Raw genomic sequence first — 15,254 nt, 5'->3', positions numbered from 1 at the left:
CACAGGTCTGTCTTTTTTAAAACTAAACAATTGTTAAAAGTTGAGTAGAAAAAATTTACCTAAACTGTTCTGTAGGTTTGAGGAACCTCTCTATTCCTTAATACTTTTGGGGTGGGGGGTCTTAGGAAAAATATCCCAGGGTCTTTAGCAAAATCTGCAGAAGTTTTACCACTGAGCTGCATTCCCATAGCTGAGGTCAAATGCCTGGTACCACCATGCCTAATTATTTTTTTTTTTCCAGTGCTGGGGATTAAAACGAGGACCTGGCACAATAAAGGCAAGTGTTCTACCTGTAAGATTTGCTCAAGGGACCTCATTTTATTATTATTTTGAGAGAGGATATCACCAGGTTATACAGGTTGGCCTCAAACTTGGAATCCTCCTACCTCAGCCTCCCACGTAGCTGGGAATCATTCCTGGTTTTGGGTGTGACCACACCCAAATCCTTTTTTCTTTTTAAAATCCGATCTTGTTGAAGGAATTAAATTTTGTCCAGGTACTTTCTCTGAAATTTCTTTATCTGACATAGGTAGCTCCTTTTCAAGTTCAGTAGGTAGAAAAGCATGAAAGAAAGAATATTGTAGTGGTCAATCTGACCTGTAGTTGCAAGAGATTCTAAAATGCTTTTGAGTGGGGAGGTTCATTTTGTTTTTTGTTTTCTTTTTTAATTTCATTATTGGGGTTAAATGCGGGGTATTAAATTCATGTTCAGCAAGAATTCTTTACCACTGAGTTACATCTGCAGCCTTTTTTCTTTTTTTTATTTATTTTTATTGTAAAAAATGGGATACATGTTGTTTCTGTTTGTACATGGAGTAAAGACATACCATTTGTAATCATACATTTATATAGGGTAATGGTGTTTGATTCATTCTGTTATTTTTTCCTTCACCCCACCCCTCTTTTCCCTCCATACAGTGCCTCCTTCCTCCATTGTAAATTGTCCAGCCTGAACTCTAACTTGCAACCCTCCTCCATTAGCCTCCCAAGTTGCATGAACCACCACTGCAGTTCATTCTCTGGTCTTTATTTTCTGGCAGAACTAGGACTATCTATTTCATTCACTATAATTTTATTCCCTATTATTAGAACATTGTCCTCAGTTAAAACAAAAAGCAAAAATGTCTTCAGTGAACATTTTTTGAGGGAGCAATGAAATATCTAAAGTAGAAAAACAGCCAGGTGTGGTGGCATACACTTGTAATCCTAGTGATTTGGGAGACTGAGGCAGGAGCATTACAAATTCAAAGCCAATCTCAGCAGTTTAGTAAGGCCCTAAGCAACTTAGCAAGACCCTGTCTCAAAAGAAAATGAAAAATAAAAATATATAAATAAATAAATGGGTCTCTTTCCAAAACGTAAGTCATCTGACCTTTCTTGCTTCTGACGCCAAATCTCATCAGAGTTGTTTACTGCACTTCACAAACGGAATCAGTGAGATCTAATAAATCATTTCTACCACTTTCGGAAGAGGTAGGCCCACAGTGGGTGTGGTCTTAGGTGAGCCCCAGGCATTTAGGGAGGACACTTGTCTGGGCATTCCTCTACCTCTAAGGAGCAGACTGAATTTTCAGCTGCTGAGCTTTGGAGAACGGAAAGTTACTGCTCACAGTGATACTGAGGAATCTTCCAGAACTTCTCGACCTGAGGTCTCCCATAGCTGACTGGTAAGCAGGGAATTTAGAGTAAAGCCTTTCAAGCTTACTTTTTCTCATACAAACAGTTTAAATGTACTTTTCAGCTTAGTTGAGTTTTGTCCAAGTAAAAAACTACTTGTTATTTTTTTCCTAGTTAAAATGTATATAACTAGAGCATTTGTAAAATATCTGTAGTGGAAAAATAACCAGGTGTGGTGGCATGCACTTGTAATCCTTGTGACTTGGGAGGCTGAGGCAGGAGAATTACAAATTTGAGGCCAATCTCAGCCATTGAAAAAGCCCTAAGTAACCTAGCAAAACCCTGTCTCAAAATAAAATTAAAAAATAAATTAACAAATAAAAGTTTGGGGGATGTAGCTCAGTGGTAAAGAACACTTGGTTTCAATTTCCAGTACAAAAAAAAAAAAAAAAAAAAGAAAGAAGAAAGAAAGAAAGAAAGATAAATCAGAGATTTCAAATTTTAAAAATACTAGGGGAAGAAAGCAATTTTTTTTTAATGTGAGGATGTTGGCTGTATAACAAACTATTATTTAATAAAATAATTGTTTCAGTTAAAACGTCTCTTTGCAAAACCTAAGTCATGTGACCTTTTTTGCATCTGTCCCCAAACCTCATCAAAGCTGTTTCCTCTACTTCACAAATCTAATCAATGTGATTTAATAAATCATTCCCACCACTTTCAGAAGAGTTAGGCCACAGTGGGTGTGGTCTTAGGTGAGCCACAGGTATTTAAGGAGGACTCTTGTCTGGAGCATTTCTCTACCTACAAGGAGCAGACTGAATTTTCAGTTGATGATCTTTGGAGAAGTGAGAGTTACTGCTCACAGTGAAACTGAGGAATCTTCCAGAACTTCCAGACGTGAGATCTCCCATAGTTGACTCAGGTGAGTTGGGAATTTAGAGAAAAAGGTTTCAAGCTTACTATATCTCATAAAAATAGTTTAAATTTACTTTTTGACTTTTGGCTTTTGTCCAAGTAAAAAATCCTACTTGTTTTTTTCCTGGTTTAACCAGAGCATTTATAAAATATTGGTTTCCATTAAGTGATTTGAGTAATTTTGATTCTATTACCTTGTATTTTACTAGATTTGCAGGTCTTAAATAAAATATTTCTGCAGTATTATCAATTTTGGAAACCATAAAATGCTTAAAACATTCCGTGTAGTGTATGCATGTAATAGTCTTTATGCAAATCAATCTAGAAGTGTAATATATAAATTTGAGTGTAAAACCCTTGATGTAAAGGTTCTATTTGCTCTCTCTTTAAAAGCTTCAGTTTGCAAACTGGATTTGAAAACTATCCCAATAGATGCAATAAATTTGTAGAAGTTTCCAAGTTGTGGGTACTTGATCACTAGAGAAAAATACGAGAAGTTAAGATGAATTTGATCATGCTTCATTAACTGCATCTCCAAACTGAAGAATAGTCTCTAAACTCTAGTATGGAGAGCAAAGCACCATTGTTACCATTGCTAACATATTCTCTCTCTCTAATTATTTTTTTTTTGGTGAGGGTACTGGGGATTGAACCTGGGGTGATCTACCACTGAACTACAACCCCAAATCTTTTTATTTTGAAATGGTCTCAGTAAGGTGCCCACACTGGCCATGAACTTAGTTTCCTCCTGCCTCAGACTCCCCTGTAGCTGGGATAGTAGGCATTCGCTATAGCACTGGGCTCACCTGTTGATTTCTTCAAAATAACAATTGATCAATTGTTGATGATTATTACTGAAGCATGAGTATCCATCATCTCAATATATGAAGGCATTCTGATAGTCAGAACAGATCCTGGGGAAAAATTATTTTTTTTTTAATGAGAAGTAACAGAAAATATTCACCTTTTGTTTTTCCTTTTCAGTACTGGGGCTAAAACTCAAGACCTGACACATGCTAGGCAAATGCTCTACCACTGATTACATCCTCAGTCTTACATTTTATTTTAATTTTGAAAATTTAAAAACTTTATTTATTTATTTATTTATTTATTTATTTATTTATGTATTTATTTATTATTTATACTGAGGAATGAACACAGGGTTGCTCTACAGCTGAGTTATATCCCCAACCTTTTTTTATTTTTTATTTGGCGACAGGATCTCAAATTGCTGAGGTTGGCCTCACACTTTTAAACATCTGCTTCAGCCTCCTAAGTAAGTAGGATAAGAGGCATGCATCAAAATACCCTGCTTGCATTATATTTTTTGAACGAAATTGCCCAGTTAAGATTAGAAGCATAAATTCAAGTTTGTAGTTTCAGGATTTGGAAGTTGAGCATAATACTGATTAAATTAAGTCATCTTCAAATGAATTAAACTTAAAACTTTTAACTATCTTTAAGAAAAGTACATCTGTTGGTTGAGAGGCAGAGAGCATAGAAATTTGGAATGAATGCTAACTTTCTCTATGTTTGTTACAGTTATTGTGTCAGAGAGTAAAAATACTTTATACGGGCACCGGAGTGATCAGCTACTGTAAGTAAATCTGCTCTCATCCTAATCTTTCCTTTTTGTTCCTGTATTAAACTTGCCGAAATGGTTGAGAAAGTTGGTTTTAAAAATAAAGATCATGCTCATCTCATTTTGTCATTTGTGTCATAGAACAAACTGATCCTGTCTATATTGTCCATTTCTTGGTTTGTACTGCAGGAAGTTAATAGAAAGATTAGGTAGAACTCAAGGGAACAAGCTGGACTATCCAAAGCCCTTTCATATTTCTTATTCCTTTATGAAGACGGAAGAAAACATTTTTCATCTCACCCCCTCTTTCTATATATTTCATTTACAGAAACATGGATTTACATACCTTCCAGGAATTCCAGAGTGAACTCACATGCTCCATTTGCATGAACTATTTCTTAGATCCTGTCACTATTGACTGTGGGCACAGCTTTTGTCGACCCTGCCTCTGGCTCTGCTGGGACGAAGCCCAAACGCCAAGGTGCTGCCCCGAGTGCAGGGAAATAACAGACAAGGCAGTCTTCAGCACCAACATCGTCCTCAAGAAGCTGGCTTCCCTCGCCAGACAGGCCACACCTGGCCCCGACAGCAGCTCTGGGGAGCAGCTCTGCACCGCACACAGGGAGGCACAGGGGACCTTCTTCGATGCCCACAAGAGCCAGCTGTGTGCGCCCTGCTCTGACTCACCCGAACATGCGGTTCACAGCCACAGCCCCAACCCCGTGTCATGGGAGGCAGAGGAGTGCAGGGTGAGTGATTGCTTAGAAGTAACTTAAAAGCTGCTGGATCAGAAAGATGAGGACTCATCATAATGAGGCAGATGAGCATGCAGACGGTGGGGGTGGTGATGTTTCAGTGTAAATCTAAAGATGTATATGTACCTTTAATTGTTCAACAGTTTAACATTGTAATCATTACTAAGTTGCATGCTCTTGAATGTTCCCCTAGAATCATTATCCAAATAACAGGGCATGGGGGCCAGGCCAATAATCCTTGCTATTCAGCAGACTGAGGCAGGAGGATCCCAAGATTGAGGCCAACATGGGCAGTTTAGCAAGACCCTGTAGTATTTTTTTATTTTTTTATTTTTAAGGGACTGGAATATGGCTCAGTGGTAGATGCTTCCCTACCATGTGTGAAGTCTTGGATTCTATCTCCAATACCAGAAAAAGAAAAAAGTAAAAATAAATGTACTTTCTAAATATGTGGAATTGTGGCAGCAGTAGAGCAGATGGGTAGCATTAAAAACATGGGCTTCTTTACTGCAGGCTGGACACTTTCATAGTGAGGTTATGTAAACACTGATTTCTCAGGAAATGGACTGTATTATCTATAGGTTCCCTTCAAACACTCATGTTTCTGTTGCTTCTGATATCCCAAGTTGTAGGATCAAATTAGACTGATTTGTAAAAATGTGACTCTCTTCTAACTCAAGATTACTGTTCTCCCAACCACTGTTTTTTCTAATACTCATAAGGATCAATCAATAAGACTGCCTTCCCTATCACTAAAGCTTATAGTTATTTTGCAGGATAAGCTTCTGAAGAAAATGGATCCTTTATGGAAAATGACTCAGGAGATGCAAGATAATCTAAATGAGGAAGTTAGCAAATCACTGTCCTTTCTGGTAAGTACAAAAAGGTTTTAATTTTTTTTATGCAGAATGAAATGATGTTCTCAGCTAAATTTGAGTTATCACTGAATAATAGTGTTTTCCTCTCAGAAAAAGCAGTGATTTCTGGTAATATTACAAATGTACTGGCCAACACATGCTAATGTGAACAATGCTAGTATATGGGGAGAATGAGGTATGACTGGTATTCCTAGTCTGTTTTTAAAAATTTACATAAATCTTCCCAGATATTGATGAAAGACAATACTGAGCTACTTAGTTGTGAAGAAGAGAAGGGAAACAGAATTCTACTATGGGCAAAGTGGAGTGTTTTCTAAAATGTATAATATTGTGTGTATGTAACTATTTAAAAATATTTAGAAGAATCAGACAAAGAAATAAAAGAAAAGGGAGAAGATTCAAGTAAAAGAGGAAATAATGCATAAGAATCCTGGAAAAACATCATAGGGAGATACCCTGGGACTGCTCAGAGGTCTTGATTTAAACAGGAGGATGGCAAGAAACAGAAAGGGCAGTAGACAGCATTAGTACATATTAAAGACACTTGCAGGCATGAGACAGGAAGTGCATGATGTACATGCTTGATGTTAAGACAATAATAATTGAAGTTTTACATTTTCTGTTGAGAGTAAGGACATTTAATCCTTTTAAATGAATATCTCTGCAGGAATATATGGATTTAAGGAAGAGCATGATTCAAGCCCAATATCAGATGATGCATCAGTTTCTCTTTGAGGAGGAGCAATTTCAACTGGTGACACTAGGTAGACAAGCAGAGGAGATTTTGCAAGAACTCAGGGACAGCAAAATCAGAATGGTCCAACACAGAGAAAAGCTGAAGGAAATGTACAGGGAGCTGACTGAGATGTGCCACAAGCCCGACATGGAGTTTCTCCAGGTGAGCAGGGAGGGTCCATCCTCAGACACAGGAATCCTTGTCTGGGCAGTGTTGCCTGCAGAGAGCACTATGCTCAGCTGAGCGACACGAGCTCCTTCACTCCTATCATTGTCCAATCGCTTCTTTCTGTATATTCTGGTAATCATGGGAGTTTTTTAAAGCCTTTTAGAAGATAACACAAGACAAAATTTTTATGTTATCAAGAGTACTATTCCCACAGGGAAATCTTTCAAGAACTCAGTGGTCATAGGAAGGTTAACTTTGTTGAGGAAATACTCAATTTTGTTTCTCAAATCCATCACCACTCTGTTATCCTGCACAAAAGCAATTGAAGCTTTGCCCCTCTCCTAGGCAAGATGGACAGAATTTGGTACCCAATTTCATGCACTATTCTTTCAAGTAGTTCACCGTTTAGTTTTAATTGTCAGACGTGGTCAGATCTCTCGTTGGGAATAAGACTGGGAGGTGAGGGACATTGGAACCTAAGTCCTATTTCATCACTGCACAGCCCTTTCTAAGCTCCATCCTCTCAGTGCACATCAAGACCATCTTTCATGTTTACTTTGGGCTTTGTTATTAACATACCTTCAGGTGATTTCTCAGAGGGGAATTAAAAAAAAAGTTACAGAAAAGAAAAAAATACCAGAGGGTATGGAGAAGTATAGTGTTCTCATTTTTAACATTACTTTCTTTTTTCCTTTTAAGGCCTTAGAGAACGTATTTGAAAGGTGAGTTTTATAATAATGATCTCTGATTTATGAGAAAGTTGTTTTCTCATTAAAGAAGTGAATATTTATGTGTTCCATTATTATCTTTTTCTGAGGTTATTTAATATTTTGTTTCAAAAAAGACTCTCAGGCAATATATTCTTTGTCTCAGTAATTTTCTTCTTATGTGGGTGAATTCAAATATACTTAGAAATGATTTGACATTCTGGGCTTAATTTCACCCATTCATTCTATCTTCTCCAGCCAAGCCCCAACAAAGCTTGATAAGGAGATTTTCCTAAGGTATCAAAGAGAAGCATCCTGTTCTAGTAAGGTAGAAGGTAGAAAAGACAGAAAAGAGTAATGTTCCTTAAGGATAGGAAGGGGAGGGGCCTTCATTCTCATGAGTAGCAATGACCAGATACCAGATCCCGTTCCATCAGAGCACACCACAGGTGTGGGGAGATCTCAGAGGGGAAGGGCTGCCTGAGAACGCTCAGGATCATACCATCCTTCCCATCCCCACTGCCCCATCCCTCTCCTCATTCCCCTCTGCATCATCCAAAGTTCCTTCATTCTTCTATACACACCCCCCACTATGGATCAGCATCTGCTCATGAGAGAAAACATTCAGCCTTTGATTTTCTGGGACTGGCTTATTTCACTTAGCATGATATTCTCCAGTTCCATCCATTTACCTGCAAATGCCACAATTTAATTCTTCTTTAAGGCTGAGTAAAATTCCATTGTGTATATACATCACATTTTCTTTATCCATTCATCTTTTGAAGGGCATCTAAGTTGGTTCCAGAGTTTAGCTATTGTGAGTTGAGCTGCTGTAAACATTGATGTAACTAAGTGACTGTAGTATGCTGATTTTAAGTCCTTTGGGTATAAACCAAGGAGTGGGATTGGATTTTAATACATTAAATTTGGAAACAGTAGCATCTGTGTCCCTGAGAGTGTTGAATAAAACGTATACCTAATTCACCAAAAAGGGAGAATTCTGATGAAATATCCTGGAATAAAAAGTGGTACTTTTGTAATGATCTTGTGGTTTACCTGTGGTTTTGAACCTAAGACTGATGTCATTCTTTACAGGATTGAGTTGGTGCAGAGACAGAAGCCCCATCCAGTGAACCCAGAGCTCTCTTCATTGCACATCACTGGAATCCTGGACATGCTGAACCACTTTAGGGGTAAGAGTGAGTCCTCTGGCAGTCAGGCTTAATTGTTTTAGGGGGTTCCTGAGAATCAGCTGCCTACCATTTTTAGTTTTCTCACATGAAGATGGTATGTGGTTTTCCAAAATATTTCTATCTTCCTTCCCTGCCTAGTCATAATACAATAATAAAGACTGCATGTGTTAACTTATAGCTCAGATATATATTTTAGTTCTGATACAGAGTACCAGAAGAGGAAAAGCATTTAAATATTGTGGTTATTAAGATATACAAAACTTACTTCTCAGAGTAGTAATGGATATTTTGTGTTATTTCAGTTCATTCTAATTTGAAGTTTTAAATATGGTACTGATGGTTTTTAATCTATTCTACATCCCATATACATTTGGGATACACATTGAGCACATAGAAATTATTATAAAATCCAAGTTTTAATGAACAAAAAATGACTTAATTTGCCATAAACAGAGCAATTTTAATACCATCAGATGGATTTCCAATCAACTGAAGGTTGAGTGGTATGTGAACATGACCCAGCCATGTTATTGCCCCACTAGAGAGGAGGTCTAGAAAGCAGAAGGATGTAACCCAAGTTAGAGTGAATCCATGCTCTCAACAAATAGGGATAAATCAGAAGATTCTTTTCAGTAAAGTGTGCGGATGTTGCTTTCTACCAAATTAATTGATGTTTGATAATGCAGCAGGCAAATTAATTGGAAAGTGATGTCTATTAATGGTATCAAAAACACTCAAGAAAAGTTTTTACTAAAGAAAAAAGACTTTTGGGTGTGTCCTGAAATGAACCATGCAAAAGTAGATATTAAATTACCCCTTCACACAGCACAGGATACCTTTGGTTTTCTTTCACTTGGCACTACAGTGTGAAGATTTCTGGGTGTTACAGAGATGATAGTGACCCTTCTTCATACTTGAGTGCATCTGAACTCTCTCTGTTCTCTACCATTCCTTAGAGGAGGGACAAATAAAGAGATTCCTTGGGTAGACAGCTTTTGCCCCAAGACAGGTAAATGCCTTTTGCTGACCTGATGTTTGTTTTTTCGTGCAGTGAATAATGGAACGATTCAAGGATGGGCCAATCGCTATATGAGCCTTTCTGAGGAAGTTCGAAATATGATATTTGGAGATGATGGTGCAACTGAAGATCCGCAGAGTGTGGAGAGTTATGCTGCATGGGGTGTTGAGGCCTTTACTTCTGGTAGACACTACTGGGAGGTGGATGTGGCAAAGGCCTCCAACTGGGTGCTGGGTGTCTGTAAAGATTCCATGACAAGTGGCAATTATGAAGGGGAGAGAGCTTTTCTCCTATTTTCCTTGAAGAAGAACAACCACTGTAGTCTCTCCACCAACTCTCCACCTGTAACTCATTTTGTGCAAAGGCCTCAGGGTCGGGTTGGGGTGTTTCTGGATTACGACAATGCAACTATGAGCTTCTACGATGTTTGCCGAGGTTCCCTCATATGCACTTTCTTTTCTTCCCCCTTCACTTCCCCTCTGAAGCCGTTTCTCTGCCTAGGTTCCCCATAAATAGTGAGGTTTTACTGGACCTGATATCACATGCCTAAAACCTTAGGTATAAGGGATGTGACACAAGAAGACTTCATGTTTTGAAGCTAGAATGGGCATTTTAGGGAGATTTTAAAAGCGGAGAAAGAAGGGGTGTGGCCCAGTAGTAGAGCTCTTGCCTAGCATATGGGAGACACTGGGTTCATTCCGTGGTATTAGGAAAAAAAAAAAAAAAAAGGAGAATTTATTGGTGAATGCCCAAGTCTGAAGAACCTGTGATTCTTGGGCCTTCTCATGTCAGATTAAAGGTCTACGTATGATGTCTGTGGGCTGATTGTAACTTCAGGAAGCATAATCACTTTATGGTCATAAACTGTTATAACCACACTGAATTTATGAATTTGTTTATTAAATGATTTTTTAACCTTTATTTATTCATTTATTTATATGTAGTGCTAAGAATTGAACCCAGTGCCTCAAATATGCTAGGCAAGTGCTCAACCGCTGCGCCACAACCCCTAGTAAATGTTATCTTATTATACATTTGTAAAACCTATGGATAACCGCCGCTCCCAGCCTGGGTTGCTTCAAGCAGCTTGCCGCTGCCACTTCTTGCTCTTTCAGCCCAACCAGCGGGACAAAAGACATGTACTCTTCAGAAGTTCATGAAGCAGCTTCCGTTTATTCAGATAACACACTCAATATATAAGCAATCTCATGCATAAGCAATTGTAACCAGATATGTCCATCCAATCCTGTTAAAGGTCAAGCGATCACTCGCTCAAGCACACATGTAAAGTATATCTGTCCACACGCTAGGCGGCTGAACTGATTATCACACAGCCAATTGTAAATGCTTCCTGCCTTTCTGCAGGCATAATCAGGATGCTGTTTGCTCTCTGCCAGTCACCATCTTTAGATGCACGTGGCATAACCCTGGGTCCCGGGTCTTGCCCGCCACAAAAACCTCTACTATGTGATTTAAGGTTATTTTTCAGTCCCTTCAAAGAAACTCAATACCTACTAACATTAACTCCCCATTATCCCCCTTCCCCCAGAAATCTCCTATTTAGATCTTTATGGATTTCTATATTCTAGAAATTTCATAAAAATTGAATTATATCTGTGACATTCTGTGTCTTGTTTCTCTCATTTAGTATAAATCTTCCAAGGCTCATCCACATTGCAAACCAAGTGTTTGATCTACATATTTGAGCAAAGCTGTGTCAGAAGAATGAAGTGACTTATATCTTAGCTTACTAAAGAAAAGAAACTATCTAAGGGTGCTTAGATTTCTCTTAAGTTTGACCTAGTTGGGTACATCCCAGTTTCTGAGAGATTATCATTTCATCATTTCTCCACATCCTACTCATTCAGCACATCTCAGCCCAAAGTTGTTTCAGGGAAGCCATCCTGCCTCCATAGACCAGGATAGTTCCTCCGATCACACACTCCAAGTGTATAACAGCATCTCCTAATATTTGACAAACTCATCAAATTGATAGTTACTTATTACTATTAGATTCTAAATTCCAAGATAAGAAGGGCAGTGTTCATCATATTTACTACTATAGTCTCATTATCCAAAATGTAATGTTTAGAACATAGTATATGATACAAATATAGTGAAAGGGCAGACTAATGAAAAATGTATTAATAAATACTATAGTAGCATTAAGAATGCTTCTCAAAATGCAGCTAACTAATTAGGACAGGAAATACTAATGAATAATATCAATTTAAGAAGTAATAAATTGATTTCCAGATTCATAATCTGCTGTGGGTTGGATCTGAAAGTCCCTGAAAGGGCTCTGTGTTTAAAGGCTACTTCCTGAGATGAGCTATTGGTTCACCAGGTATTCAATTTTTTGCTGTATGCAAGATGAAAAGTGATTCTTCAGATGGATGACCCAGCACTGTGAGACCTGTTGAGATTGAGTTGCAGACGCTGTAAAAGCATTGAAGATGGGACATGGATTTTTGTCTTGGCAGTAAGTGAGTCAGATCCCTGAGCCTTCCTCACCTAGGTGCATCTGTGCACTTCCTTGCAAATCCACATCCACTCAACATGATTGCCATTGCTTAAAGGAGAAAGCAACAAAGCCTCAACTTTGCTCCCTCCTGTCGCCTTCCTCTGTCAAGTGACTGCCATCACCTTAGTCGAAGAATAGAGGTAAAAGCAAAAACATGGTTGAAACTGAGAAGGAATCTGAGCTGCTGTTCCAAGAGGACCACCTAGAGAACACTCAGGTCATCCAAATATGGGGCAAGAGGTGGACAAGCAGGAGCATGACTGGAGGGTTGGCCTGAAGAGTCTGAGTGTCGGGTACAGGTGGAAATGGATTTGCACGCACACCCAGGCATCACAGTGAATGGTATCTGGCACTGTCAGGATAACAGAGCTGACGGTCTCCTGAAGACTTCCTAGAGGAAACTGAAGTCTTAAGGCATACTTAGGGCCAGGCTTCTGAGTGTCCTCAAATCAACAACCTGATACATCTTGCTTGGTGTGTGGAGATTTTTATGCTAACTTGTAGGTCATTGACATCTCTTTCATGATCGTGTTTTCTCATGAGAAACATGAAGACAAGAATATGGATATGGATGTAGTGATATGTCCAAATGGGACTGATTGTGGAATTCCGTATGGAATATAGATTTTGAAATAATAACCTTGGCAGTTGCAGAAACCAAATCAAGGGAGCTCCAGTGACCTTGACTTTGGAAATGCCGAGCTCATTTCTAGCTCTTTGGGATCACATATATGCAGGATTCTCTTTTTAACTAAGCAGAAAGGTTATGGGAATGACATGATTTTTAGAAGTCACACACATGAAGTCTACACTTTAAGCACTTTATAAGCACATGAAATAAACTTCGTCAATTATTTAATTTTGTGACTCCAATTTATGAATGGAAGAGCAGTAGCTGAGAAATATAAGAAAGAAAATGTCATGCTTCCAATGTATTAAACCCTTACTTTTCCTTAGGGAGACATTCTATGATGTGCAAAAAAGTTTTTAGAAATTTATTTTTATATTGGGTATTTAGGCTTGCCCTTCCTTATTTAATTTTTGTCATTGGGTCCTCCACTAATATAAACTTAGGAGTGGGATAGTTAGGCCTTATAACCACATTGGAAATTATAACACCTTTTTCTTTTATTTTTTTAGTTGTGCTGGGAATGAATTCAAACTCAGGGCCCACCAGAATCCCAAACTCCCTAGGTTCGGCAAGCACTGTACCACTGAGCCCCAGCTGCATTCTTTCCTGTGCAACTTTGAGACTCATCCAGGCTGGGTAGGGTGGGGCACAGCTCTAATCCCAGCTGCTGGGAGCCTGAGGTAGGAGGATTGTAAATTCAAAGCCAATCTTTGCAATTTAGTGAGGCCCTACGCAAATTAGTGAGTTCTTGTCTCAAAATTTAAAAAAATTATATAGAGTCAGGAATATGCCTCAGTGTTAAAGTACCCCTGGGTTCATACCCTGTATGAAAAAAAAAAATAAATAAGAAAGAAAAAGAAAAAGATTTATCCATCATGCAGCTTATGAAACTTTTATTCTCTTGTTCTCTCAAGAACTGTTAAGAGATGAAGAGTAATACAAGACAGAATTATCTTCACATAACTAAAAAACAAACAAACAAACAAATCTCTGAAATTTTTGTTTGAAGTCTCTCTGTGTTGCTCAGGTTGGTCACAACTTCCCTGGCTCAAGGCTGATCTCAAGGGGTCTTCCTGCCTCAGCCTCCACAGTAGCTGGAATTACAGGCTGTCACTTCATTTTAGAGTTTCTCAATCTTTTACTATGATCAGAATCCATCGGTAGTGCTTGTTATACACACATGGCTTAGTTTCTGATTCAATAGTTCTAGGATTGACCTGAGACCTTGCCTGGCTAACAGATTGCCAAGTGATAATATTGCTGTTGATCTAGGGATTTCAAGCCAGGAACCACTTCTCGTGATATTTAATATATTTTTTTGTATCTGGTTAGAGAAAGGATAAGTGTGGACTTTACGTGTGAAAATCAGACATATCAATGTTTTTTTTTGTGTATGTGGAAGTTTAACTATAGGTGTTATGATGTGTGGATGAATATTGGAAAGGCAAAAGAATGAACTATATAAACTTTCTAGTATAATTTTGTCAATTTGGCAAGCCTCAAACTTCCAGGCCTCCTGAGTACCTGGGACTACAGGTGTGTAACACCAGGTCCAGTCACATTTGCCAGACATTTGAAATTACATAAAAATTAAAAGTCCTCCCCAAATCAAACAATTGTTTTACAATGACCTGTTAGATCTAACAGTAAGAATTAAGTTGTTTGTTTACATTGTAAGGAAAAACTAATCATAGAGATTATAGATTCTCAACTTTGTTTTGACCTGTCTCCTAATTCTCTTTAATTTTATATATTTTTTTATTTCCTCAAAAAAATTTTGAATCCTTCTTAGAGAAGTTTCAGTTAAACAGATGCCTGGAAAATGTGTCTCAGATTCTATAACTAGGAATAATTGGGAAAAATGAAACTTATAAGGTCTTGGGAATTAATGACAAATATTTGATTCAAACAGTAATGTAATATTTTCTTCAAAGGAAGATGGAAAAGTATTGCCAGCAGGTCAAGTACTTTTATTGAGATTGTTTTTCCCATAAAAAACATTTCTTGTCCACTTTTCAGCTTTGAAGGAAAAACTGAAAAGTGTTCACATCAATCAACAATGTTGCTTTATTAAAGGTTCTCTGAAAGATGTAAATATTTGTTGAGATATTAATACTTAGAAACCATTTTTAATAGTGACCCCTTCTGTTATAAGCTTAAATAATATGGAATTCTGAATGCTTTCGGATTCTATTATTAACAAAGGCCAAAGACTTATTGAACCAGCTAATTGAACTTTTCATAATGGATTGTCAATATAGAGATTGCAGATGCTGTCTAATAGGGCATTGGCAAATTCACATTTGAGGAAATACTGTTCCTTCTTGAAAGTGTAATATTTAATACTTATTAATTATCTGTCTTCTCATATATTGTAGGTTTTGTAAGGGAAAGCATCATATTCTCAGGATTAAGCACAGTGAGTGGCATGCTATAGCTTCTCAATAAATGTTGATTGAGTTAGTAATCTAATATTTTTTTTGTCCCAGGAATTGAACTCAGGGGTACTTTAACACTGAGTAAACAT

At 37.8% G+C, this 15,254-nt stretch overlaps 1 protein-coding gene across 1 annotated transcript; it reads left to right on the top strand.

Moving 5' to 3' along the window:
- Positions 1 to 4,449: 4,449 nt before the first annotated feature.
- On the top strand, positions 4,450 to 10,084 carry LOC306639891 (tripartite motif-containing protein 64-like; the record flags this gene model as incomplete). The annotated part of the gene is made up of 6 exons (XM_079103570.1): positions 4,450 to 4,866; positions 5,631 to 5,744; positions 6,418 to 6,648; positions 7,354 to 7,376; positions 8,457 to 8,554; positions 9,606 to 10,084. The coding sequence occupies 6 exons, from the start codon at positions 4,450 to 4,452 to the stop codon at positions 10,082 to 10,084; spliced, it is 1,362 nt and encodes a 453-aa protein (XP_078959696.1).
- Positions 10,085 to 15,254: the final 5,170 nt, after the last annotated feature.

This window comes from Sciurus vulgaris (genome assembly GCF_902686455.1).
Source record: "Sciurus vulgaris genome assembly, chromosome: 11".
Classification (NCBI taxonomy): Eukaryota; Metazoa; Chordata; class Mammalia; order Rodentia; family Sciuridae; genus Sciurus; species Sciurus vulgaris.
The sequence above is the reverse complement of the archived record's forward strand: the minus strand, read 5'-3'. Positions and strand labels throughout refer to the sequence as shown.